This window comes from Mirounga angustirostris, unplaced genomic scaffold (genome assembly GCF_029215605.1).
Source record: "Mirounga angustirostris isolate CCGP_5_RB_7025 unplaced genomic scaffold, mMirAng1.0.hap1 SCAF_13, whole genome shotgun sequence".
Classification (NCBI taxonomy): Eukaryota; Metazoa; Chordata; class Mammalia; order Carnivora; family Phocidae; genus Mirounga; species Mirounga angustirostris.
Genome location: NW_026991721.1, coordinates 10,097,212 through 10,120,705, shown reverse-complemented (window position 1 = coordinate 10,120,705; position 23,494 = coordinate 10,097,212). Strand labels below are relative to the sequence as shown.

General features: G+C 56.0%; 3 protein-coding genes across 9 annotated transcripts in view; 1 reads left to right on the top strand and 2 right to left on the bottom strand.

Moving 5' to 3' along the window:
• Positions 1 to 1,075, bottom strand: part of DDB1 (damage specific DNA binding protein 1) — a 30,246-nt gene extending 29,171 nt beyond the window's left edge. The window contains exon 1 of the mRNA XM_045893572.3: positions 856 to 1,075. Within this exon, the coding sequence (XP_045749528.2) occupies positions 856 to 1,075 (220 nt within the window). The remainder of the gene's footprint in view (positions 1 to 855) is intronic.
• On the top strand, positions 327 to 13,767 carry TKFC (triokinase and FMN cyclase). 6 transcript variants are annotated; one of them, XM_054511884.2, is made up of 19 exons: positions 1,180 to 1,252; positions 2,272 to 2,445; positions 2,619 to 2,734; positions 5,349 to 5,538; positions 6,457 to 6,567; positions 6,642 to 6,823; positions 8,110 to 8,188; positions 8,496 to 8,585; positions 9,337 to 9,371; positions 9,450 to 9,534; positions 9,625 to 9,714; positions 10,263 to 10,379; positions 10,697 to 10,816; positions 10,977 to 11,114; positions 12,212 to 12,318; positions 12,423 to 12,526; positions 12,669 to 12,702; positions 12,807 to 12,896; positions 13,201 to 13,767. In XM_054511884.2, exons 3-19 carry the CDS (start codon positions 2,732 to 2,734, stop codon positions 13,360 to 13,362), a joined length of 1,737 nt encoding a protein of 578 aa, XP_054367859.1. In that variant the 5' UTR covers positions 1,180 to 1,252; positions 2,272 to 2,445; positions 2,619 to 2,731; the 3' UTR covers positions 13,363 to 13,767. The 6 variants fall into 6 exon arrangements, with proteins under 6 accessions (XP_054367860.1, XP_045749509.1, XP_045749512.1 ...); XM_054511885.2 differs by lacking the exons at positions 1,180 to 1,252; positions 2,272 to 2,445 and adding an exon at positions 327 to 418; XM_045893553.3 differs by lacking the exon at positions 2,272 to 2,445 and having other exon boundaries at positions 1,159 to 1,252.
• Positions 13,768 to 14,267: 500 nt separating this feature from the next.
• On the bottom strand, positions 14,268 to 23,372 carry LOC123857094 (lysosomal membrane ascorbate-dependent ferrireductase CYB561A3). Of its 2 annotated transcripts, XM_054511887.2 has the most exons (8): positions 23,210 to 23,372; positions 21,627 to 21,720; positions 20,852 to 20,959; positions 19,594 to 19,792; positions 18,734 to 18,942; positions 17,933 to 18,087; positions 17,043 to 17,199; positions 14,268 to 16,382 (listed from the first exon to the last, which is right to left on the bottom strand). In XM_054511887.2, exons 4-8 carry the CDS (start codon positions 19,775 to 19,777, stop codon positions 16,359 to 16,361), a joined length of 729 nt encoding a protein of 242 aa, XP_054367862.1. In that variant the 5' UTR covers positions 19,778 to 19,792; positions 20,852 to 20,959; positions 21,627 to 21,720; positions 23,210 to 23,372; the 3' UTR covers positions 14,268 to 16,358. The 2 variants fall into 2 exon arrangements, with proteins under 2 accessions (XP_054367862.1, XP_054367863.1); XM_054511888.2 differs by lacking the exon at positions 21,627 to 21,720.
• Positions 23,373 to 23,494: the final 122 nt, after the last annotated feature.

Below are 23,494 nucleotides of genomic sequence, written 5' to 3'. Positions count from 1 at the left end.
CATCTCCATTCAGTCCTTATCTAAATTTTCACAAAATCTTGACCAAACAGAGCAGAACAAATGCAAATTCTCAGAGCTTTATATGAAAACACTGCTTTGTCCACATCTCTTGCCTTCCCCGCAGTCTACCAATACCCTGGTCCACACTCCTTCAGAGCTTCCCACTCTACAAACAACAGAGTTTTGTTTTGGAATCATGATCAGTATTTACATAAACATACAAATTTGAGGTCTTCATGTTCTGCTGAGAACATGTGGATCATGATGCTTATTCCCGGGTTCTGGACATCTGTGTCCTTTGTAATCCTTGCAGTCAACAAGGCAAACCCAGCACTGGGCTGGGCCACCCGAACCCTCTTCTCCAGCAGCTCCCTCGAGTAAACAACAGCCCCGGGCAAAGAGAACTCCTCTCCTTTGGGTGAGTGCGTGCATTCCTCACATCCCTCCACCTCCTGCACCTCCCAGGCTCTCCCCCAAGAAAATTCTGACCCTCCAAGTCGCCATCACCACGGCCCCTTCCCCTAACCACACGAGGCCAATCTGGGGGCCCAAGCACCACCGCACAATCAACTCACACATCGCTCTCTGCCCCAGTGGGCCCGCCCCTGTCCCCGAGGCCAAGTGACCTCCCAGGACGAAAGGGGACCCTCGAGCGTAGCTTTTGCTCCCCAAAAGGCGCGTGCTGAAGACAGCTTCTTTTTAAAGTCGTGGGCTGGGGGGAGCTCCGTCGGCCGCCAGCACCTCCCATTCCCGGGACTCGGTCCCGCCCGGCCGCCCCAGGGGCCGCGGGCCTCCCTAGGCCTCGGTTCCCCCCAGCTCCCTCCCTCGCGGGGTCTCCTGCCCTGGCAGCCTCACCGGTTACGCAGCCGTTCACGGCGGTGGGCTTCTGTGCCGTTACCACGTAGTTGTACGACATGTCGAGGTCTGGGACAGCCCGTCGGCACCCGAGCGCAACGATAGGGAAATGGACACAGGCGAAGAGACAGGGGCCCCCACCCGCGCGCGGCGAACTCCACTGCCGCTGCCTCCGCCCCAGAGACACGTTGCAGGCCAGAGCGGCCGGGGCGCGAGGCATCACGGGACGGCCTCTCCTGGCCTCTTGGAGGACTCACGGCGCCCTAGGCGGCCAACCAAAGGAGGCCCCGCCCTCCAGAGGCCCCGCCCCGTCTCTTACCGCCAGAGCCCGGAGTACCCGGATGAGGGCGTGCCGTCGGGGGTCGTTGTGAAGCGGCAGCGACTACGGAGGTGGCTGGTGAGGGCGTGAGCGGGTGGGGGAGGTGCGCGGACACCCCCTCCGCTCTCGGAGCCGACCCGCCGCCCTCAGCCCCGGTCCGCGCCCTTCGCCCGTCCACAGACCCTGTCCTCTCCCCCTGCCATTGCTCCGGGAGCTCTCGGGGCTGCTCTCCCTTTTGGAACCGGAAGTACTGCAGAGGTCTAGAGGGGGAGGGGCCTGACAGCAATTTGTGCACCTCCCAGACTAGAACCGAGGTCCGGACCTCCCTCTCCTTAGCACCCCCAGTTCATCCAAACTCAGCCGGTACCCTCACCTGACCCTAGAATGATTGATCACCCCACCTCACCTCGAAGGACACCAGGAGGCTCGCCTCTCCCATTATAAACTGTTCTATTTTTCAGGTTTTGAAGGACCCACTGGGCCACTTACCCAGCATTATTCGTGCCCCTGTTGCTGTGCAAATTCTGACCATCAAACACAATATCAGAATTTCCTGGATGAGACCCTTAAAGGCCCAGGAAAGCAGTCAGCCCCGCAATTTCCAAGCCACTCCACACCAGAGAGGCTTTGCTAGGAGTAAGGGGGAACCACGTGGCTGAGAGTACCTTCAGAATGCCACAGAGAAGGCGACCCCACTTTACAGATGAGGAAGCTGAGGTTCCAGGGAATTTGTTTACCTAGGATCCCCCAGTAAGTCAGAGGCAGAGCTAGGCAGGGACCCTGGTGTGGATTCTTTCTCTTGCAGACCCAGCATAGGACCCTGGACGACCCCAAAAGACCTCTGAACAAGGCTGAACTGTGGGGAGCTAAAATGTCATTGTAGTTTACCTGTGTGATCTCCCACACCAAGGACTCTGCCTGACTTTGGGGGTACTGAATTACCGCTAGAAAGAACACAGGCTTTGTAGAAAGACTAGGTGTGGGTTTGAGTTCTGGCTCTTACCAGTGTGACCTTGGACGAGGCACTAGAGCTCTCTGAGTGTGGTCCCCAGAAGTAAAATGGGGTCAGAGATTCAGCTGCCTCCTTCCTGGTGCAGTGCCAAGACCAAGTGTGTGAAGATCTTCATAAACTAATTCACTGCACATGGTGCCCACGTAAGAGATGAAGTTACTCGGTGGGTAACTGCCCGTTGGTGATGAGTTGGGGTGCTGTTCCTGGGCATAGAGGCAGCCCAACATGGATCGATCTGTCTTCTGGCAGCCAGGTGCAGGTGTGAACCTTGGTCAGTCCCCATGCTCTTCTCCATCCCCAGTGCACGTACTAGAGTTTGGACTTGAATCAAAGTCTGGGGCAGCTCCCTCATTACCAGGACCCTGGAAGCGTGATTGTGCCAGTAGGCTGCCAGTGCCTCCAGCAGCCCATACTGTTCCCCTCCTTCTGCAGGTGCTGCTGCCACGTTCATTGTGCTTAGATCCCCGTAGCACCCACAGGGTTGCCCGTCCTCCAGTGCCTCAGTGCGAAGGTGTGAACTCAGCGTGCTTCAGAGCCTCCCCACCATGGTGAGTCCCACGAGGGCCAGGGTAGGGGAAGGACACTGTGGTCTTGGAGCAGTGGGGGTGCCAGCCCTAGGTGTGCTGGAGTTCCTTACACCTTGACGAAGAGACGCTGCTGCCTCCTGAGGTTCAGAGAGGTTAAGAGACAGCGTCATCGTCCCTCTCAGGGCAGAATCCCTGCTTCCCTCCATTTCCCAGCTGGTCCCAGCCAGGCCCGGGGCTGCAGCTCCTGAGTCCCTGCAGGGCCCATCTGGCCCTGGTCTCGGTCATACATTTAGATTGGCACAATTATTAATTACCTACTCTGTAATAGGCACTGTACCAGGAGCCATGAGGGATCTGATGCCTGTTCCTGAGCCTAGGACAAGTGTGGGCTGGTCCCAGAGGTGGGATCTGCACTGTGGGAGGCTCAGCATGCCCCTGGGAGCATCGCTCCAGGCCCACTCTAGAACTAGATCTGAACCAAAGCAGGCCTTGGACAGACCTGGGTTCCAATTTCAGCCTGTCACCAACCAGAGACCTTCTTACAAGAGACTTGATCTCTCTGAGCTTTTTTTGCCTTCTCATCTGCAGTGTGAGGCAGATTAAGGCCCAGCCTCCAAGTGGCTGCAACGCGTTAATCAGACCAGAATCCTGGGGGCCTCACTCAGTGCCTGATCAACTTCCTTTCCTTTTCATCCTCTTAGGCTACTGAGAACCAGGTTTGGCACTGGTCGCCGAGCCCTCCTATGGCTCTGGTTCAGAAGGACTGTCAGGGGTGGTGGGGGGGGATACATTCTTGGAGGGTGGTGGCGCTGGAGGCTGGGCTTCAGGTTGAGACCAACTCACAGTTTCTCTGCATATTCCAGTCCCCGGAGGGCTCTGAGAGCCACAAGCCCATGCCCTTACTAGGGCAAGACCTCTAGCAGTCTCAGCCTCCCTTAAGCCCCTGGGGAAAGCAGCATGATAAGGCTAAAATGGAACCATCTTTGGAGCCAGGCCAACCTGGATACTTGCTGGCTGTGTGACCTTGGGCAAAGTCATTGAACTATGCCTCAGTTTCCTCTCCAGGCTAATCTTTCCTCCACGGGGTTATTGGGAATATTGAGTGAAACATGCTCAAAAAGCGCTTAGACCCTGGGCCTGGCTCTCAGTCACTACTTGGGAACAGAGCCAGTAATAACAGAGTTACCATTCCGCTTGCTTCCTGCTGACCTGGACTGCTCTCCTTAACCCAGAGCAGGTGGCTTGGCTTTGGCTCCTGCCAGGCCCAGGAAAGGCCAGAATTTGCTCAAGGGAACCAGGTGCCTGCAGGTTTGGGGTAGGAGCCTCCGGGAAATGCCCCTTGACAGGACCTGGCTCAGCTGCAGCTGCCCAGGGCCACCAGGCGGCGCTAGGAGCCTGCCTTCTGGGTCCTTACTGGGCTCCAGTCTCTCTCTCTCTGTGACAGAGGCAGAAGTTCCAGCCTGGTCTGCACACCTCGTTCAGCTAGCAGCACCTTTTCAGAACCTGCTTGAAAAAGGGAGTAACTGCCTTTTATTCAGTTTTTAATCTACAGCAGGTATATTTTACTCTAGTTTAGTAAGTCCCCGATTTGCTGAGTAGGACAAAGGTCAGAACAACAAGGTGTCCTCCCTGAGTTATCACAGCTGGTGAGAGGCAGACAGGGATTTGAGCCCAAGAGCTTGTAACCATGACCGCAGAACCCAAAGCCTTTGCCACTCTAGCCCCCACGCTGTCTACTTCTGCCTGCACCCCATGTCAACTCAGCTCTACCCTCAGGCCAGCTGCCCGAGACCCTCCCACCAGAGGTTTCCCATGGCCAGGTTCCACTTGCCGCTTGTGAGGACCTGCCCACCTCTTCCTGGTGGTCACTGGTTGCTCAGGTCATTCTAACTTGCTTCCTGGCCCGGCCACCGAATGATTTCACACCTCCAGACCCTGATGTATACTCTCCTTCTGCCTGGAATATCCTCGTCCTTTTTGCCTTCCCCCATGCCCCTCACGCCCTTTACTTCCCTAACTCCTGCTTCTCCTTCCCGAAGACTCCCAGGATCCACCGAGGAGGTGGTACAAGCCCATTCCTCTCGTGTAGCACTTCACACAGCATGTGGAGATGATCTCTCTGTTTCCATCAAGGGCAGGACCAGCATTCTGTCTGGACCAGCACTGGGCACACTGAGAGGCTCAGGAAATGTTTGTCTGGCACCAGAGGCCCCGTTGGAATAGCAAAGGAGTGTGGGGCCTGTCTCGTACCTTCTCTTGGCACAGGAGCCTCAGCTGGGGCTTCTTCTCCTTTGACAGAAGAAGGCTGTTGGGCCCTAATTTTATTAAATTTTTCTAGACTCAGGACTCCAGTTCCCTTCTTTGGTCTATACTGAAGCCCTTCTTCCAGATAAATTTAAGCCGTAGTCCAAAACACTTCATAAATTTTGCTCTTAATCAATTAATCCCAAATTAAGAGAACTCACAGAAACCTCCGCTTGAGAAAGTCATGCCCAATTCAAGGTACTGCCATGTCCCTGGAGTTTCCCTGGAGTCCTTATGGCTAAGGGGGCTCAACCATAGCGGTGTGGCTGGGCAGGATGGGAGTGTCCCTGCCAGCCACGCCTGGAACTTCCTCCCGGCTCCTATCTTGCAGACCTCCAAAAAGCTGGTGAACACGGTGGCGGGCTGTGCCGACGAAGCCTTGGCTGGTCTGGTGGCCTGCAACCCCAACCTGCAGCTCCTGCACGGCCACCGCGTGGCTCTCCGTTCTGACCTGGACAGCCTCAAGGGCCGGGTGGCGCTGCTGTCGGGTGGGGGCTCTGGCCATGAGCCTGCCCATGCCGGTGAGTAGTCTGGGACAGAGGTAGGGGGGCAGGTGCTGGGCACAGTGGATGGGGGCTCCTGGGAGATCCTTGGTGCTGCTAGGAGGTCAGGCCCTGGTTCCCGCTGTCTCAGTCCCTCAGGCTATCATCTGGGACCAGTCATGGTCTTTCTCTGGGCCTCAGTCTCTACATCTTTAAAAACACAAGGTTGGGCCAAATGATCTCTCGGGCCCTTCCAGCTCTGAGAGTCAGTGATTTTGTGAATCCTGGCTTTCCAGGCCCCTGAGCCCTTCCCCTCCTCCATGAAGCCTTCCTGACTTTTCTAACCTAGAGTAGTATCCCTCTTCTGAATTCCTACCCCACATTTCCACATACATCACAGACAGCCCTGGATTGTTTCCTGCTCAGTACCAGGCATGTGAGCTTTCCTCAAGAACTCCTGGCGGGGGCGGGGACCAGGCTTTGTATCCTCTGTTCCTTTCCTGTCCCCCTCGGCAAATCCATCCATCCACTAAGCACCCTTCATGAGCACCTGTCGTCATCTGGCACCGTTTGGGGCACGAGGGATATAACGGTGAACCAGAAAGACAAGGTGCCTGCCCTCACAGAGCTTCTGTTCTCCTTTGGGGAGACCATAACCAGGTAAATGCATAAGTGAAAGAGAGTGTTCCAGAGCATGTTAAGTGAAGTAGCAAAGATGAGAGCGGGGAAAAGGAACAGGGAGTCGCTGGGGATGGGGTGATGACTGCCTCCGTTGGGAGGTCAGGGAAGGCCTCTCCAAGGAGACTGCTCCCGAGGAAAGGTCTGTGGAGGGCGACCCAGGTGCTCTTTCAGCACCAAGCCCACCGCGGGGCTCACCAAACCATGAAGCCCAGCAACGTGGGAAGGCCCCGGGGACTGCAGACACGGGTCCCAAGCCAGTATCTGCTCCGTCTCCAGGTTTCATAGGGAAGGGGATGCTGACGGGGGTCATCGCGGGGGCCGTGTTCACCTCCCCGGCGGTGGGCAGCATCCTGGCAGCCATCAGGGCAGTGGCCCAGGCAGGCACAGGTAATCCTGGCAGGCGGGAGGGGCTGCTGTGGGGAGGGCAAGCGCTGATGGGGCCCTGCTGGCTGTTCCTGCAGTGGGGACCCTCCTCATCGTGAAGAACTACACTGGGGATCGGCTCAACTTCGGGCTGGCCCGAGAGCAGGCCCGGGCTGAAGGCATCCCTGTGGAGATGGTGGTCATTGGGGACGACAGTGCTTTCACAGTCCTGAAGAAGGCGGGCAGGCGGGGACTCTGCGGCACAGTGCTCATACACAAGGTGAGATTTCCCACCCGGGACACTGGCTGGCCGGCGCCCCCCTTCCTAGCCTTCTCTTTCCAGGCAGCACCGGGGACCTGGACCTTTCCAGCCAGCCCATGCCCCCCGCCCCAGGAAGCCACTCCTTCCCCAGGACTCCCTGATCCAGGAAGGCCCACCATCCCCTCAACTCCCTAAGCCCAGAATCTAAGCGTTTTCCCAGACCCTTCCCTCTACTTCCCCCACACCCAGCCAGTTGCCCTGTCCTCGTGATCCAACTCCCGAATTGCCTCTACAATGCACGTGCCTCTCAGAGCCCTGCCCTTCCTGTCCCAGCCTTGGTTCAGTGCCCATGTGCTCATGCCCACCCAGCCGCAGCTGCTCCTCACGGGGCTCCCCACTTGCTTCCTGCCTCCCCCTCCAATATGTTCCCCATGCTGCCCCAGAGATACCTTTCAAAAATGTGTACCTGACCAGGTTGTTTGCCTGCTGAAAGCTTTCTAGGGTTCCAAGAGTCAATCTAGGCTCCTTGGTCAGGCGCCCACCACACTCTTGCCCCTGCTCCCCAACTTCCTAAGTTCATTTCCCGTCGTGTCTCTTAGGCTCCATTAACACCAGTTCACTGCATGCCTGGGCTGCGGCTTCCTTCTGGGGCATTGCTGGTGCTTCATCTAAGGCTATGAAAATCCTTTCTTGTCCAGCCCCGCTTGGGCCTGGCTAACTCCTACGATTCTGCAAGGGCCCACCACCGATGTCCCTCCTGTGCAGAGGCTTCCCTCCTCCGTGCTCACATGGCATGCTGTTGTGATGGACCACCTCACATTTAGTGTTCAGTTTGTGTGTGTCTGTTTCCCCAGCGCCACCCCAGATTCAGAGTCCTCCAAGGTAGGGACTGTCACTCCGTCACCTTTTTTCTTTTTAGCACACACTAAATGCTTGGCAAACGGTAGGTGGGTGTGTGAGTAGGGAAGGACAGCCACAGTGTATATGCCATGGAGAACCAGCTCTAGGCTAGTAATCAGGAAACTGGCCCCCAACTAGCTATGTGACATTGGACTAGTCACCTCCCTTCTTTGGGCCCGTTTCTCCATTTGTAAAGTCCCTTCTGGCTCCCACAGATTGGGGTTCTTGAAGATTCCAGGCAAGTGCCCTTTGAACACAGAAGGTGCGCTGTTCTGCCCTAAATATGGTGGGCTAGGCTGATGTGGCAGTACCGAGATGCCTTCTTCCCAACTAGAAACTCAGGCCCAGCCTGTCTCCTCCCCGCGAGCCGTACACTGACTCCTTCCTCTTATCTGTGGGTGCAGGTGGCAGGTGCCCTGGCTGAGGCAGGTATGGGGCTGGAGGAAATCACAAATCGGGTGAGCGCGGTTGCCAAGGCCATGGGTGAGTGCTGGCCCAGGGATTTGGAAGGGGAAGGCGGGAGGTTGAGGCTGACCTTGGGACTGACTAGGCACAGGTTCCTTGTGGCTGCATAGGACTTTCCAGGTGATTCCCCAGGGGCTGGGGGAAGGTCTCCCTGGGGGAGTTCCTAGGGACTGGTAGCGTGGGGTCCCCAGGCTGGGTTTCTCCTTCACCACGGAGGTGATGAATGTGGCATCCTGGCTCAGTGAAGAGGCTGCAGTGGCCAGGGCCCCCGAAGCCTGACGCCAAGAACAGAACAGTCACCCTTTCCACACCTCACTTCCCGTAGGGACCCTGGGAGTGAGCTTGTCCTCCTGCAGCGTCCCTGGCTCCAGACCCACCTTTGAGCTCTCACCGGATGAGGTAGAGCTGGGCCTGGGTAAGTTTGGGGCCACCTCCTGTCCTGGGCCTGCCTGCGCCCTGGGTTTTGCCCGCATCTTATGCCCTGGGAGCTGGTGCCAAAGTGGTCTTAGTATTTTTTCTAGGCTTTCTGTTTTTTTTAAGTTTATGTATTTAAGTAATCTGTACACCCAATATGGGGCTCAAACTCACACCCTTTGAGATTAAGAGTCACATGTTCTTCTGACTGAGCCAGCCAGGCGCCCCAATATTAGTATTTTTAAGTGGGCACTTGAGGCCCTTCTGGCCCAGCCTGTCTGATCTCTACCCGCTTTGCCGTCCGTACCCAGGGCTCTGGCCACAGGGGCTCTGTGCCCCACCTACCTGCTTGCCTTTGCTCACGCCCTTCCTGGGCCCTTGGGCCCCTGCCAAAATGCAGCCCTTCCTTCAGAGGCGGTTCAGAGGCTACCCAGCTCCCTTCTTCCTCCCCCCCCATGCTTCCAAAGTGATGGGCAGAGACCTCAGGTAGCCTTGGCTGTGATTGCCTCTAGTTGAAGCTACTTAACTAGTTAGAAGTTAAGTAGTTAAGGCTCTGGTTGTCTCCAGCACCCAGCCATAAGCTCCCAGAGAGTGGAGACTGTGTATTTTTCTTTATTCTGTCCATCATCCCCCACACCCCTCACATCCACAGCGCCTAGCTAGTGCTGAGCGCTTCGTAAATCCTTGAGGAAAACATGATGAGTGAGTCCCCAGGCCCTGAGTGGGTCAGCAGTGACCAAATCTGTCCACAGGGATCCACGGGGAAGCTGGCGTGCGCCGGATAAAGGTAAGTGGACTCCCTGGCCCCGGGTAGTCTAGGACCAAGGCCGTCCAGCACAGCTCATGCTGGCTCTCGCTCTGACAGATGGCAAGCGCCAATGAGATTGTGACGCTCATGTTGGACCACATGACGGCCTCCTCCAGCGTGTCCCGGGTGCCTGTGCAGTCCGGTGAGGGGCTGTCACGCTGTCTCCCAGCCTTCTGTCCTACGCTGGGCAGGGGCCTGGAGAGTCTCACGCTGGTGTTGTGTCTGTCCACAGGCTCCTCAGTGGTGCTGATGGTCAACAACCTTGGTGGCTTGTCATTCCTGGAACTGGGCATCATAGCCGACGCTGCTGTCCGCACTCTAGGTGAGCCCCGCACCAGAAGGGGGCCTCCCCAAGCCCTGGGGCTCCTTTCCCTGCAGCTCTCTGAAGCTGGACAGAAGAAAAGCAGCCACGATGGAGTCTTGAGATGGCCCTGAGCGGGGGCTGTGGGGGCAGACAAGCCCAAGTCAAACCATCACTGAACCAGCTGATTGCTGGGTGCCTTGAGCCTCTCTTCTTGTCTGTGAAGAAGGGGCAACAGTAGTTCCTGCCTTTTAGGGTTGTCATGAGGATTACATGAGATTAAACATACGTGTCACACTTAGCACAGGGCCTGGCACCCAGTGAGAACTCAGAAAAGGAGACTTGTAATTACCCATCTTCCCTGTAGAGGGGGCACCTCCAGGGAATGTGGTAATTCGGGGCATCCTTGAGGGATGGTGGGAGGGAATCTGGCCATCTCCCTACTAACCTCAGGGTCCTAGCTTCCAAAGTCCTTGTTTTCCTCTTCCTGTTTCTTTCTCTGATGCTCTGAGGATAAGTGCCCATCCTCCGCTCCTTACCTCATGGACTTCCATGCTCTGGTATTGCAGAGGACCGCGGGGTGAAGATTGCCCGTGCCTTGGTGGGCACCTTCATGACAGCCCTGGAGATGCCCGGCATCTCTCTCACTCTTCTGCTGGTGGATGAGCCTCTCCTGAAACTGATCGGTGAGACCTGGAAGCTGCGGTCATCCAAGCCAGGCCTCCTTGTGGCCAGAAGGAGCCACAGGGCACTTGGAGACAACACCCCATCAGGGCTGACCATCACCTCTGTAGAGACACCCTCTGTAGAGACACTCTAGCCTTCAGCTCTCACTTGAGGAGTTGGTATTAGGATCCTCCCCAGGGACCCTCCATGCTTCCCTTGTATACAGTAGGCATTCGGTACTTGCTTGTTGATATGGTGGGAGCCAGGTGGGGAGTCCAGGTCCCACTTGATCCCTGACTGGCTGACCCATGTCTACGAGTCATCCTGCTGTCCCTAGATGCTGAAACCACCGCGTCAGCCTGGCCTAACGTGGCCAAGGTCTCTGTGACTGGGCGGAAGCGGAGCCGGGCCGCCCCTGCTGAGCCTCTGGAGGCCCCCGTTTCCACTGTTGCAGGAGGTACCAAGCCCTGCTGTTGGCAAAGGTGGCCCGGGGCTTTGCCCTGTTCTCTGAAGGGTGCAGGGTAGGCGGGGGCTCTTGTACCCACACCTTCCACACTGGTCAGGGTGGGTTGTGGGAAGGCTGGGTGGGCCTCTGCACCGCTGTCCTCCATCTCCAGGTTTGACCTCGGAGCGGGTGGTCCTCGTGCTGGAGCAGGTGTGCACCACCCTTCTGGGCCTGGAGGAGCATCTGAATGCCCTGGACCGTGCTGCCGGTGACGGGGACTGTGGCACCACCCACAGCCGCGCTGCCAGAGGTGGGTGCAGGGTCCCTCTGGGGTCCAGAGAGGGCTGGTGTAGAACATGGGTTCTGAGATTTTGGCATTTCGTGAACCGGAACAACTTCAAAAGCATGGCGAGTGTTCGCGTGGAATGGCCAACATTTATTTTGCCAAGAGAGATCATTCACAGAACCTGGCACCCCTTTCTCCTTTTTCCTAAGAAAAGGCTCTCCTAACACTACAAATGTAGAAGGGTTGTTATTACAAAATAAAATGTAATCTTTTTAATGTTTTTTTATTTTGAGAGAGAGTGAGGGGGAAGGGGCAGAGGGGGAGAGAAACCCAGACTCCACACCAAGTGTGGAGCCCGGCACAGAGCCCCATCCCACGACCCTCAGATCATGCCCTGATCTGAAACCAAGTCGGACGCTCAACCAACTGCACCACCCAGGCGCCCCAAATGTAATTTTTTTAAAAAAAAAAATACGTATTTACGTAGGTGTGTATGTATGTACCCCAAAATCAAGAGTCACATGTTCTGAGCCAGCCAGGTGACTCAAAAAGTAATGTTTTACAGTGAATAATAACTTTAGGTTCAAGGGAAACTCCTACAATTGTCCTTGTTTTTCTCAGCTTAACGGAGACTGATGAAAAGCTCTTAATTATCCAGCATAGTTCTGTCAAGAATCAGGGCTACCCCGGGCCTGGCACTGATCTTGCTGCTCTGAATACAACAGTGAGCAAAGCAGATCAGACTCCCTGCCCTCACGGCTCGTGGCTTATGTTCGGGTGGGGGAGGCACACCGTCAACAGGGACTATCAGGAAGAGATAGAGGGTGACGGTGCGCGGGGCTGAGGAGGAGAAATGAAGCCGGGAAGCGAGGCATGGAAGGTCAGGTTGAGGGTGTCTGGGGCACGCCCCAGCTTCTGGGTGATGGCCAAGGTTCCTGCCAGTCCCTGTTTCCCACCTCTCCCCAGACCACACCCGGGATGTAGAAGGGGAGCTTTGGCAATCTCCTAGGTTGGTTCCCTCGGCCTCTGCCAGGGGCCATGCCTTCCACTTGGCGGTGAGGTTGGGGCGTGAGCGGATGGGAGGGAGGGTCTCTGAGTTCATCATTTTTCTCTGCCTGCAGCCATCCAGGGGTGGCTGAAGGAGGGCCCACCCCCTGCCAGCCCTGCCCAGCTACTCTCTAAACTGTCCCTCTTGCTTCTGGAGAAAATGGGAGGCTCATCTGGGGCGGTGAGTGCCAGCAGCCCCTGGGACCAAAGGGCTGACCCAGAGGGGTCCCGGACTGGCCGAGGCCCTGGCCAGCCCCATGTGCTCAGCGTTCTGGTCCTCCCCAGCTTTACGGCCTGTTCCTGACTGCAGCGGCCCAGCCACTCAAGGCCAAGACCGACCTACCAGCCTGGTGTGCTGCCATGGATGCCGGCCTGGAGGCCATGCAGAAGTGAGCCCTGCAGAGCCCCATGCCTTAGACCAAGGGGGGTACTGGGCGCAGTGGATGGTGTCACCTGCTCCCAGCCAGGCCCTGTCCCCACCCCCACAGTGAGTCCCTGCAGGGAGTCTTACTCATCCTATTTCCCTGCCAGGTACGGGAAGGCTGCTCCAGGGGACAGGACCATGGTGTGTATTCAGCCCAGCCCTTCCCTCTTTGCAGTATAGAAGCCTTGAGGGCCACCCTCAGTGGCAGCGCCTGTCCTTACTCCCCTTTCCCTCACCTTGTCCAGCTGGATTCCCTGTGGGCAGCAGGACAGGAGCTCCAAGCCTGGAAGAGCCCAGGGGCCAATCTGTTGCAAGTTTTGACCAAAGCAGTCCAGGTGAGTGAGCAAGTTGATACCTTTCCTGTACCTGTTTCCTCCTCCAAACACGGAGAGCATTACCCGTCTCAGAGGGTTGCTGTGAGGCTTGAGGTACGTGGCGCCCCAGGGCGTTGAGGACATAGCAAGCCCTCAGTAGATGGTAGCCTCTTGCCCTGCTAGAGGTAGGCGAGAGGTGATCTCTCCACCCTGGTGACAGTACTTAGGGTGCTGGTAGGGCTGGGACAGGAGGGTGTAGGGCCCATGGGAGGAAGGAGGCCTACTGGCTTGTCCTTGAACCTGCCCTCACGCTCCCACCACTCAGAGCGCAGAAGCTGCAGCCGAGGCCACCAAGAACATGGAAGCTGGAGCTGGAAGAGCCAGTTACATCAGCTCTGCGCGGCTGGACCAGCCAGACCCTGGGGCAGTGGCAGCCGCAGCCGTCCTCCGCGCCATCCTGGAGGCCTTGCAGGGCCAGGGCGTGTGAGGGCCTCCTGGGCCTCGGTGCCTCTCTCACTGCTGTGCAGAGGTGACCACTGTCGCTTCCTCCTGTCTTCCAACTGTTATCCTCCCTCACCGCTGGCCCCCAGGGCCTTGTCCTGAGTTCAGCAGGGAACCTCTACCAGCCTCCAGAATTCCTACAGGAACGGCAGGCCGAGTGGGTCGTGTACCACTTTGGCCCTGCCTTTCCCCTCTTCACGGAGGTGGAATTTGGGGGTCACCCCCTCTGCCCCCAGCCACCTCCGGGCCTCCACGATAGGCATTTTCCTTGGGTGGCAATATGGCCTTGAACTGGCCATGCTGATTCAGTTTTAAGGCTCTTTGTGGAAGGCCTTCTGGCATTGAGTGAGTGTAGAAAAGCAAGCGAATAAAAAACCACATAGAAGCAAGAGCTCCTGCTTCTGCTGAGGGACCTTTTTCCAGGTGTGTGAACCAGTGGGCCCACTAATGCCCCAGGCACAAGGCCTCAGCCCCGGGTTGAAAATGATCATGACCCATCCCCTACCACCTGAGACCCAAGGGCAGGGTCTGCGCCGCTGGGCTGTTTCCCCATTCCTGTTTTCCAGTACACACACCACACCCGATAGGTGTGTTTTTCTCCACACTAAACTTAAACAGAATTCACATATTCTTCGGGAATCAAATGGGACACTGGAAGAAATCACCACATTCTAAAGCTCGGTGGTTGAACAGAAACTGCACCCAAGCCAAACCCCAGGTCTCTCGAGAGCAACACTGACGGTGAGTGGGCAAGCAGGAAGGGGCTGTGGAGTCCGGTGCACGACACACGCCTGGCCCATCCTTGGTGCAGGGGCGCGGTAAAAGGCACCGGCATGGACTCAGACCACACTAAATCCTCATTCTGCTTCCAACCAGCTACGTAAACTCAGGTCTACTATTTAGCCTTTTGGGACCTGTAAAACCAGAACTGTACCCGTCTCATGGGGACATGGATGAGCGCTGAAATAAACTGATGAAGGTAAAGCCCCCGGTACAGGCCAGGTGCTTATTCACTGAGAGTCACTATCATCACCGTCCCCAACTCCTTCTGGGTCGTCTGCTCCACCGCCAGGAGGTGTCCACAGCTGGTCACCTTGGGAAGGGGGCTCTCCATCACAAGTTTGCCCAAACTTGGCTGCAGGCCCCCTCCATCCCTGGGCCTCTCTATCCAGGGTCCCCTGTCCCCCGTGGGTGTGCACCATGGGTCCCGGATCGCTAGGTATGGCTATCAGTGTGCACAGGATGCACATACCCAGAAGCTGGGAAGGAGACTGACATAAACATCTGGCCTGTGGATCCCGACTCTACCACTTCCTGGCTGAGGGACCTCAGTCACCAGTGACCAAGTCCCTTATCCTTTTTGAGTTCTGGATTATAAAACAGGAAACATCTCCTTCCTTGTGAGATAACCCAGTACTCAAAAGCTCTTCCTTTTTAAGGACGTCCACACAGACCACGAGTCACATACGATTCCAGGAGGACAATCATGGGATCTTTGGTGCCTTTTGGATTTCTGCTCCCAGGGCTGAGGGTCAGAACTGTCCAGAGGCTTTAATAAGTTTCTCAGAGCTCATTTAACCACAATGTCAGTACAGTAGAGAAGGCTTTGATTCTTAAACACATGATAATCGGAAATCAAGCTTCAGGTTACAGGCCTCCCACGTGGAAAGGGGGGGCGCTGGTCACGCTGACTGAGGTGTCTGGCAGTCATCCCGGTGGCTTCAAACGCTCCATCCCCTCAGGAAGTCCCGTCACAGGCCCGCCAGCGGGCCACGTCACGGTGTGGTGGACAGTCAGCCTCGTCTCCACCTGCCACAGTCAGTGCAGCCAAGGCCCGGTGGCCTGCTGCTTGTCACTAAGGACAGCAGTACGGAGCCGGGGGCCTGGCAGGGCGGGAAAAGCCACAGCGCCATCTCGGAAGAGAGGAGCAAGAACCCCGGCACCCCAACCCCAGCTTCTCCTCGGGAGGCGAGCAGCTGCTCACCCTCTTGTGTAACGGGAGACTGGATTGGGCCACGCAAGTCGCCCGAGGGGGAAATGACGCAGCCTGCCACTCAGCAGGGAGCACCTCGGGAGGTGGTCGTGGCCCCAGGGATCTGCCGGGCACCATGCACCACAACTCTGGCTTGTTTCACGCTGAGCTGGAGAGTGAAAATCAGCTGGGCGGGGGTTCTGCCGGCCTGCCCGGGGACAGACAGAGAAGCCCTGATCCGGGGAGCGGCAGCTTAGGAAGCCTGAGGCCCCCCTGGCGCTCAGCCCTCCCGGGACAGTTGGGGGAGCAGGCTGCCAGGGTTCGTCGGGTTGCCTGACTGTGACGGGGGTGCATGTCACGGGGCGAGGCCAGGACATAGGCCAGGGCTGTAGCAGCAGAGGGGAGCCGCACGGTCCCAATGCAGGCGGACGTGAAACAGAGTGGCAAGGGGCAGTTAGCCCCTCCGCCGCTCTGCTGCCGTTCTCCCCGCTCTCCTTCCGTCACCTCAAGATGTGCGTGCCCAGGCTCACGTGTGGCTGGGCTGGCTGGAGGTAACGGCAGATGATGCCCACCCCACGGTGGGGGCGGCCCAAAGGAAATGCAGGCCTTTAAGGGAAAGCTGCTGGACGCCGCCGCCTCCCTCACTTCTCACATGCGGACTGCACTTGAGTCCGGGCTCATCCGCGCCGTCGAGATTTTCTACCACATCCTTAGGGCTCTAGAGGGGAAGTCAGCTTGACTTCACACGCAGAGCGGGGGCAGCAGGAGCAGCTGTGGTGGGGCCAGGGGGGGCATATGTAAATGAAGACCGAGAAGTTGAGGCCAGGAAGGAGCACGGAAGCCGAAGCCACCAAGCAAAGCGGGCGGGCAGCACTGGCGGAGGGAGCAGGCCCCGCATGGAGGCCAGAAGACGTCTGGGCAAGGAGCCCGGGGCAAGTGTTGCTGAAACCAGACAGGAGCCCCAGGCAGAGCAGAGCTGCTGAGGGGAAGCACCTCCACCTGCTCCTGGCTCACTCCCCATCACGCAACAGGGGCTGGAAAGACAGGCAGAGGCACGGCGGTTAACAGCCTCACATCAGAATAGCCCCTAACGTGCAGGGGCCCCCCGGGCCTGAGCTGTTCAGATAGACCCCCAACCTGCAGAGCGGTCCCCGCCCAAGCCACCACGGCTTTCAGGGATGCCCCAGAGCCCCTCGGCCTGATAGACACCCCATCTCACCGCATCCTTCAGGCACCTGAGTGGCCAAGAACAGGCAAAACCCACTCTAAGCACTCACCCCTTCGGTAAGCGCCCATTAGGTAAGCTCCCGCCCCACAAGACTAGCCCCAAGGCTGGAAGAGTAGAAATTACAACACCCTTTCAGCATGCCCAAGCCCATCCTTGGGGGAGAGAAGGCCACACTTTCCCCTCGTGAAACCACAGGAAGTTGGGGAGGGGCATAAAGACCAGTCCTCTCCCAAGAGACAGGCCCCCAGAGCCCCTGAGCCTGAGCAGCTGCATTTGCCACAACGGCTGGGGTACGCTACTTTGATACCAGTGCTCCCCATCAGCCAACCTAACCCCACCTTCAAGCTACTTGGTTTCCCACCACGCCACTGAGTGGTCTTCCTGGCAAGGCCCAAGACTTTCCTGGGCGACCCCTCTCGAAACCTGGCCCTACCCCAACCTGGAAGCGGAGACCAGGACCCCATACCTGTCCTTCAGTCAGGATCCCTGGCTCTGGGCGTTTCCAAGATGAAACCAGGAGGATGTAGAGCACCAGGAGCCCGAAGATCACCACCAGCATCCCAAGGCTGTTGGCAAAGATAGCCTCACTGGGCAGACTGGAATATGGCTGGGTGGCATTGTTCCTGAAGATGACAAAACAGTATGGGCCCTTGAGAGACTTTCCACCTGTTTTTGCCCAACACCATTAGCAGATGGTGAGAAAAGCTTCCAAGGACCATCTATGACCTGGAACGTTAACATACTAAGTCCCTACCACCATGCAAATATCTACAGACTGCTTTCTACCTCTGAGGGAACTGAAGCTCAGAGAGGCAGGTGAGCTTGCCCAGAGTCAGAGAACTAGTAACTAGTTAATGGCATAGCCAAGACTTAAACCCCAGTCTGACCTCGTACCTTATTTGCTTTCACTACCCACCCCCCTGTCTTAAAAGAATGGGGGACGGTAGTGGTTAGGCATGCAGGCTGTAATCTTAACCCAAACCCCAGCTCTGCCGCTTACTGGCTGTGTGCCCTTAGGTAAGTTAGTTAACCTCTCTGTGCCTCAGTTCCCTTATTTGTAAATGGCAATGGCAATGACAACAGTATCTATGTTGTAAAATGATTAAAGGATTAAATTTAAGGTGCTTAGAAGAGTTTCTGACACACAGTAGGTACGAAGTCAGTTTGATGGTAGATAAATGTTTGCTGACCAATTTACCAATCTCAACCTAAAGACTCCAGGACCTTCCAGATCAGGAACAATCCCAACCCCAAAGGCTCCCCTCCCTTGGCTAAGTCCTATGATCACAGGGTACATCTTCTGAAGACCCTATGCCTTCCCCTCCATGTCAGAGTTGGGGGCCCCATCCCACTCACAAACTGAAGAAAAGCTTCTCATTAATGCCGGAAATGACAGACGCGATGGACAGAGAGAGGATGATGACGCCAAAGAAGAGGTGGATGGGTTTAAGGAGGCTGCGCAGCCACACAGATGCCCAGGGCAGCAGGAAGACGGCAAAGCCCAGGAACCACTGTGGACACAGGGAGGAAGGACCTGACTGCCCTGTGCTGGGCCCAGAGGTGCAGCAGGCCATCCTGCCCCACTGGGACTTCCTACCCTGCAATGGTCCCTCACCCTTCTTTCCCAGCTCACACCTCCCACCAGGTGCCACCCCTAGCTTCCGCACTATGGTCGCTTTCTTAGCCAAACCAGAATGTTCCATGAAATGCTTAGCTACAAGCCCAGTCTCCTGAAAGCCCAGCCATCCTTGTAGGTCTCTGCTTCCTTCCAGTCCTGGCCCATGAAACTCCTCACTTGTACGGGGCTGACCTCAGAATGCGGAGACCGCTTTCAGAATTGCTTCTGGTTCAAAGAAAGGTGGGAATGGGGAAGGTGGAAAAGATGACCTAGAGTCGGCGTGGCATGTGCTGTGATCGAGTCAGCTCAGCGTGCTCCAGGACGACAGAGGGGCAGCGTGACAGGTAAGAGAAGGAACAGACGAGTGTGGGAACCGGCAGTCTCCTACGACCATTTAAGCTGCCGACGCTATGGGGTGTGCCCTACGGGGCCGTCTCCAGGCGGTGAGCAGAGGGAGTATGTGGTGTGGGTGCAAGGGAAGCCCCAACCAGAGCCCACGGCCGCCAGCCAGCAGCAGGAACCCAAGCGAGAGCACGCACCTGGCAGGCAAAAAGGAAGACAGTGACAATGCCCAGCCAGCTGTGCAGGGAGTAGAGTTTGGCGACCTTGGAGTGGTGGTGGAACTGAAAGACGGCGACCATCCCCAGCACGGTCAGGATGAAGGCCAGCAGGTGCAGGGCCGCGTGGCCAATCTTCCATGGCAGCTTGGGCCCCACCCAGGACCGCGGCAGGCGGTACACCAGCGAGGCTGCAGAAGAGAACATCCCAGGGCCCGGCCTCTTCCCCTCGTACTCCCCCACACTACTGTGATCGACGTTATCATCGTTTCCATTTTACAAGCGGGGAAATGAGGCTCCCCTGGGCCCCGGAGCCCAGCTCTGAATGCATGGGGCAAAGCTGGGTCTGGCGGGAGTAAGCAGCTTCCTCGTGGAAGGACCTGACTAGGGCATGAGAGGCTTCAATCTCCTGCTCCCTAAAGCAGAAGTTGGCAAACTACAGCTCACGGGCCAAATCCAGCCTGCCACATGTTTTTGTAAGCAAAGTTTTATTGGAACACAGCCACGAACATGTTCTGGGGTTATCTATGGCTACTCACAATACAATAACAGAGATGAGCAGTTGCAACACAGGTCATATGGCCTGTAAAGCCTTTGCCATCTGGCCTTTTACAGACAAAGTCTGTCAATCCCTGCCCTAGAGTATCTGTAAAGCTACCCTCCTCAGACGCCCCCATTCTCACTACTTCTTCCTGCAAATGACACCTGGGCCCAGAGACAGCCCGACCTACCCCACTCCCAGAGCCCCAAACCCAACAGTGACAAAGGCCAGCCCCGGGTAGGCAGAGCTCTGCCCCAGCCAGCTCTGGGTGATGGTATGTCTGCCATGACCGCGTACTCACCAGCACTGTAGAGTACCACTAAGCCCACAACCATGAGCACTGGGTGATAGTTGAACATGAGAATGGTGCCATCCCAGGCAAAGCCACCATGCCATAGCTGCATCCAACAGATGGTGAGGATGATGCACATCAAGCCCAGGAAACACAGTGCGTAGAAGGACAAGTAGAACCATCCCACAGCCATTCTGAGCAGGCGCTCCTGGAAGAAGCAGAAGTCACACGTCCCTGCTGGCTCTGCGGGCTTGAGTGCACCCCACCTACCTGCTACAGGAGTAACACCGAGCTCGCTCTTGCTGGAAGGGTGGACACTCTTCAATTTAGTTCTCCTGCCACCAGCCTGGGCACCGCCCCATGAGACCTGGAGCGCTGGGCAGGCCTGATCCCTGATTGTGGACACTAAGGATGGCCCCACCCCAGTACCTGGCAGCACACAGTGCTGGGGCCGGCTCTGGAGAGGGGCTGGACATCAAGGCTCTCAGCCCAAAGCCCTGGGGTTAGCCTCCCTTCATAGAACCAAAAGGTAAAGAATCCACCCCACCGTACCCCACAAAAAAGGGACAGGAATCCAAATCCAGGCTAGATCACACAAATGCCTAGGCCCTCAGTTCTACCAGAAGGAGGCAAAATTATCATCTGCAAGGAGCCAACACACTATTAGGCCAGCTGAGAGGAAGTCCTATGATCTCCCACTTCTACAGGAAAGTTCTTCGCCAGACGGTGAACTCTGTGTGGCTAATCCTCCCACTGAGGAAGTAAGATCAGACCTTCATTCTGGGGTCCCCACACGCCACACCTTGAATTGGACAGCAGCCCTCAGATGTCTCTAGGCCTGAGACTTCTGCTTTCTCTTCCTCTGAGGAAAGTTCAGAAGAGAAAAGAGGAAGCAAGAACTCATGGTCTAGAAAGCAAGAGTTTATTTTGAGATTTCTCCATGTCCTTGATAAACTCAGAAACCAACTCTGGTTTCAGACAAATGTCTAGGGCCCTGAGCAGCTGGTCTTACAAACCAGGCAGCTGGGCGTGAGGGCTGGCAGGCACACACACAAAGCCACGGGACCACCTCTGCTTTCAGGGAGCGTGTAGGCAGCACGGGCCCAACTCTCAAGGCTGTCACCCTGTCCCGCGGACTCACACCAAGGAGGGGACACTGTGGCATCCTGCAGTTGAGATCCCTCAATCTGAACCAGCTAACAGAGAGAAAAGGAAGTCCCTGAAACAGCCGAGAACTCCCATGGCGATAAAACACTTGATTCCTCACCTTTAGACTTAGTGACAAGCTGACAGAGTGGTGGCCGAGGCTCCAATTCTTATGAAGTGGGGCACCTTGAGCAAATCATTTAGCATTTGTAGGACTCGGTCGTCTCATCTGAAAGAAAGGCATGGTAATAAGAATATACTAAAGAGCAGCTATGAGGAGACACCCGACTAGAACCCATGAACATTATGATCCCATTTGCTCCCATGAGCAGTTATCATCCCCATCTTATAGACGAGGAAACCAAGGCTCAGGAAGATTAAATACCAGCATTAGGACCCAGTAAGTTTCAGGAAGTTTCAAAGCCTTGTCTGTTTGGCTTCAAGGCTCCTGTTTTTTCCTTGACCACAGGTTGTCGAAAGGGCAAGTGAGAAAATGTCCGTAAGGACATTGTGAGAGCAAAGTACTCTCCTTTTCTTGGTGTTGTCACAGCAGTTCATCCTACCTACAAACTACAGCCTGAAGCTCGTGGCCTTCATGGCAGCCCAGGCCTCTCGGTGGCCCTGATACTAGGCCGTACCAATTCTTTCCACGGCTTGTGTCCACCTAACCAGAAACAGACACTGAACTCTCACAATGTGACCCGAGTTGGCAGTAATCACTGAGAAAGGAAGATCCGAGGGGCTGGGGGAAAAACAAGCTTCCGTAAGGCCAGGGGAAAATAATGCCACCATCTTCCTAGAAGTTTCATCACTCAACTACTAAGCTCAGAGATTTGCCACCCAGCCTCAGAGGTGTCCCCATAGGCCCCGGAAGAGCAGAGAAAGTTTCAGGTCACCAGATGTTCAGTCACCCCCCCGGTGAAGTCGGCATGAAGCACTTGGTCAGCAGGCTCCATCCACCAGACAATTATCTTTCATGACTTCCTTTCCCTTTGGAGAAGAAAAAACAAAAGTAAGTATCATCCAAAAGGGCTGTGTCCACCCTTCTCAAAGAGGTCCTGGATTACTGCTCTGGGACAGACTTAAGAGTTCACGATGGGGACACTTTTCTGACAACGGGCTGTGATGTTATACTGCTCACAGTACACAGATGACCCTACCTCTACGCAAAGTGCAGAAGAAAAAAGAAGAATGCAGTGAAATTGCAACCCTAACACCGAGAATATTCTATCATTTATTCCAAGAAAGTAGGTTGTGCTATGATTTCAGGATGTGTTCACCATTGTTGGGTCTTTGATTCCGCCCGCACTTTGTAGAGCCCCATGCTAAGGCAGAAGTCAGCATGCCCTTCCATAAGGGCCGGAATGGAAAATATTTTAGGCTTTGCAGGCCATAGTCTCTCTCCCAACTCTGTCATCAACTCTTCTGATGTAGCGCAAAAGCAGTCATAGACAGTACCTTCACAAACGAACACAGCCATGTTCCCAAAAAACTTTATTTATGGACACTGAAACTTCAGGTTCAGATCATTTGTACAAATCAGAAAATATTATCCTTTTCATTTCTGTTAATCTTTTAAAAATGCAAAAACCATGCAGGCGGTGTGTCTTACTCTATCCACCATGATCTAAGAAATGTACTCTCCAACCTAATACTCTCCTCAGTCCCTTGACAAAAAACGATTCTCCCTGGCTGCAGTAAAAGAGGTCAGGCCCCCGTGTAAGAAATGGGTAAGCTTCCATTCAGCCCTTGATCTTAGGAAAAGGCTCTATTCCAAACTCTTATAATATTACTTTTATAATTTAGAACTACTAATAGATGAAGGAACAGAAAGTCAATTGGTTGCCCGGCTTCCAGGATGAATGGTGGGGATTTTGGAAATCCTGAGAATCAGACTTCAGGTTCAAGTCCTACACTCTTCTCTTACAGATCAAAATCACTGGAACCCAAAGAAGGAAAGCGACTTGGCCACGCTGAGTGGCAGAGCTGGTACAGGAACCCGGGTTCGCTTCCCTCAGCTCCAAGGACTCCTCACGTCCAAACGTGGCTTCTGTAAAGTCAGGGCTCAGGAGTAAGGACCCCTAAGTTCCAGTCGGGAGGTAGACAGGCAAGGCGCTGCTTAGCGCCACAGTGATTACAGACCCGCCCTTCCAGACTGCCCCGGTCGGGCTCAGGTGTCCGGAGAACCGTTCCAGGAACCCGGAGCCCGATCCCCGACTCTTCTGCGGGGACGAAGGGCTGTCGGTCCTAGCTAACCTTCGGTGACAATTAGGGCAGGGGCTCCGCCTGCTGACTGCGACTTCCGAAGCGCTTTCGTGCCTGGACCACCACACCTGTAGGAGGAAGGGCGCGGACCACAGCGTCCATTGCCTACAGGAGAAAGCTGAGGCCGAGTGAAGGGTAGCGACAGCGCGGAGAGGTAGCAGCGGAGCCAGCACTCGAACCCAGATCCCTGAACTCCCCATCCGAGCTTTCTCACCCCCGAACCACAGTGGGTCGCAGGGGTCTCCGAGACCCGCCTCTCGCCACCCGGCGCGGCAGCTACCAGGACTCCAGGCGGATGGAATCACGGACTCTCTGGGAGGCAAGCGACGACGCAGCCCGCACCGCAGCCCCAGGGCCAGTGAACCGAGCCGCCTCCGTCCCTTATAGGCTCACAGCACTTCCGGGCGCGCGCGCGGCCGCCTGGGAAATGAAGTCCGAGGTTGCAGACTCCCAACTCCAGTTCCTGCGCGGGCGTTTCTTTCCCAGGGAGCGCCGCTAA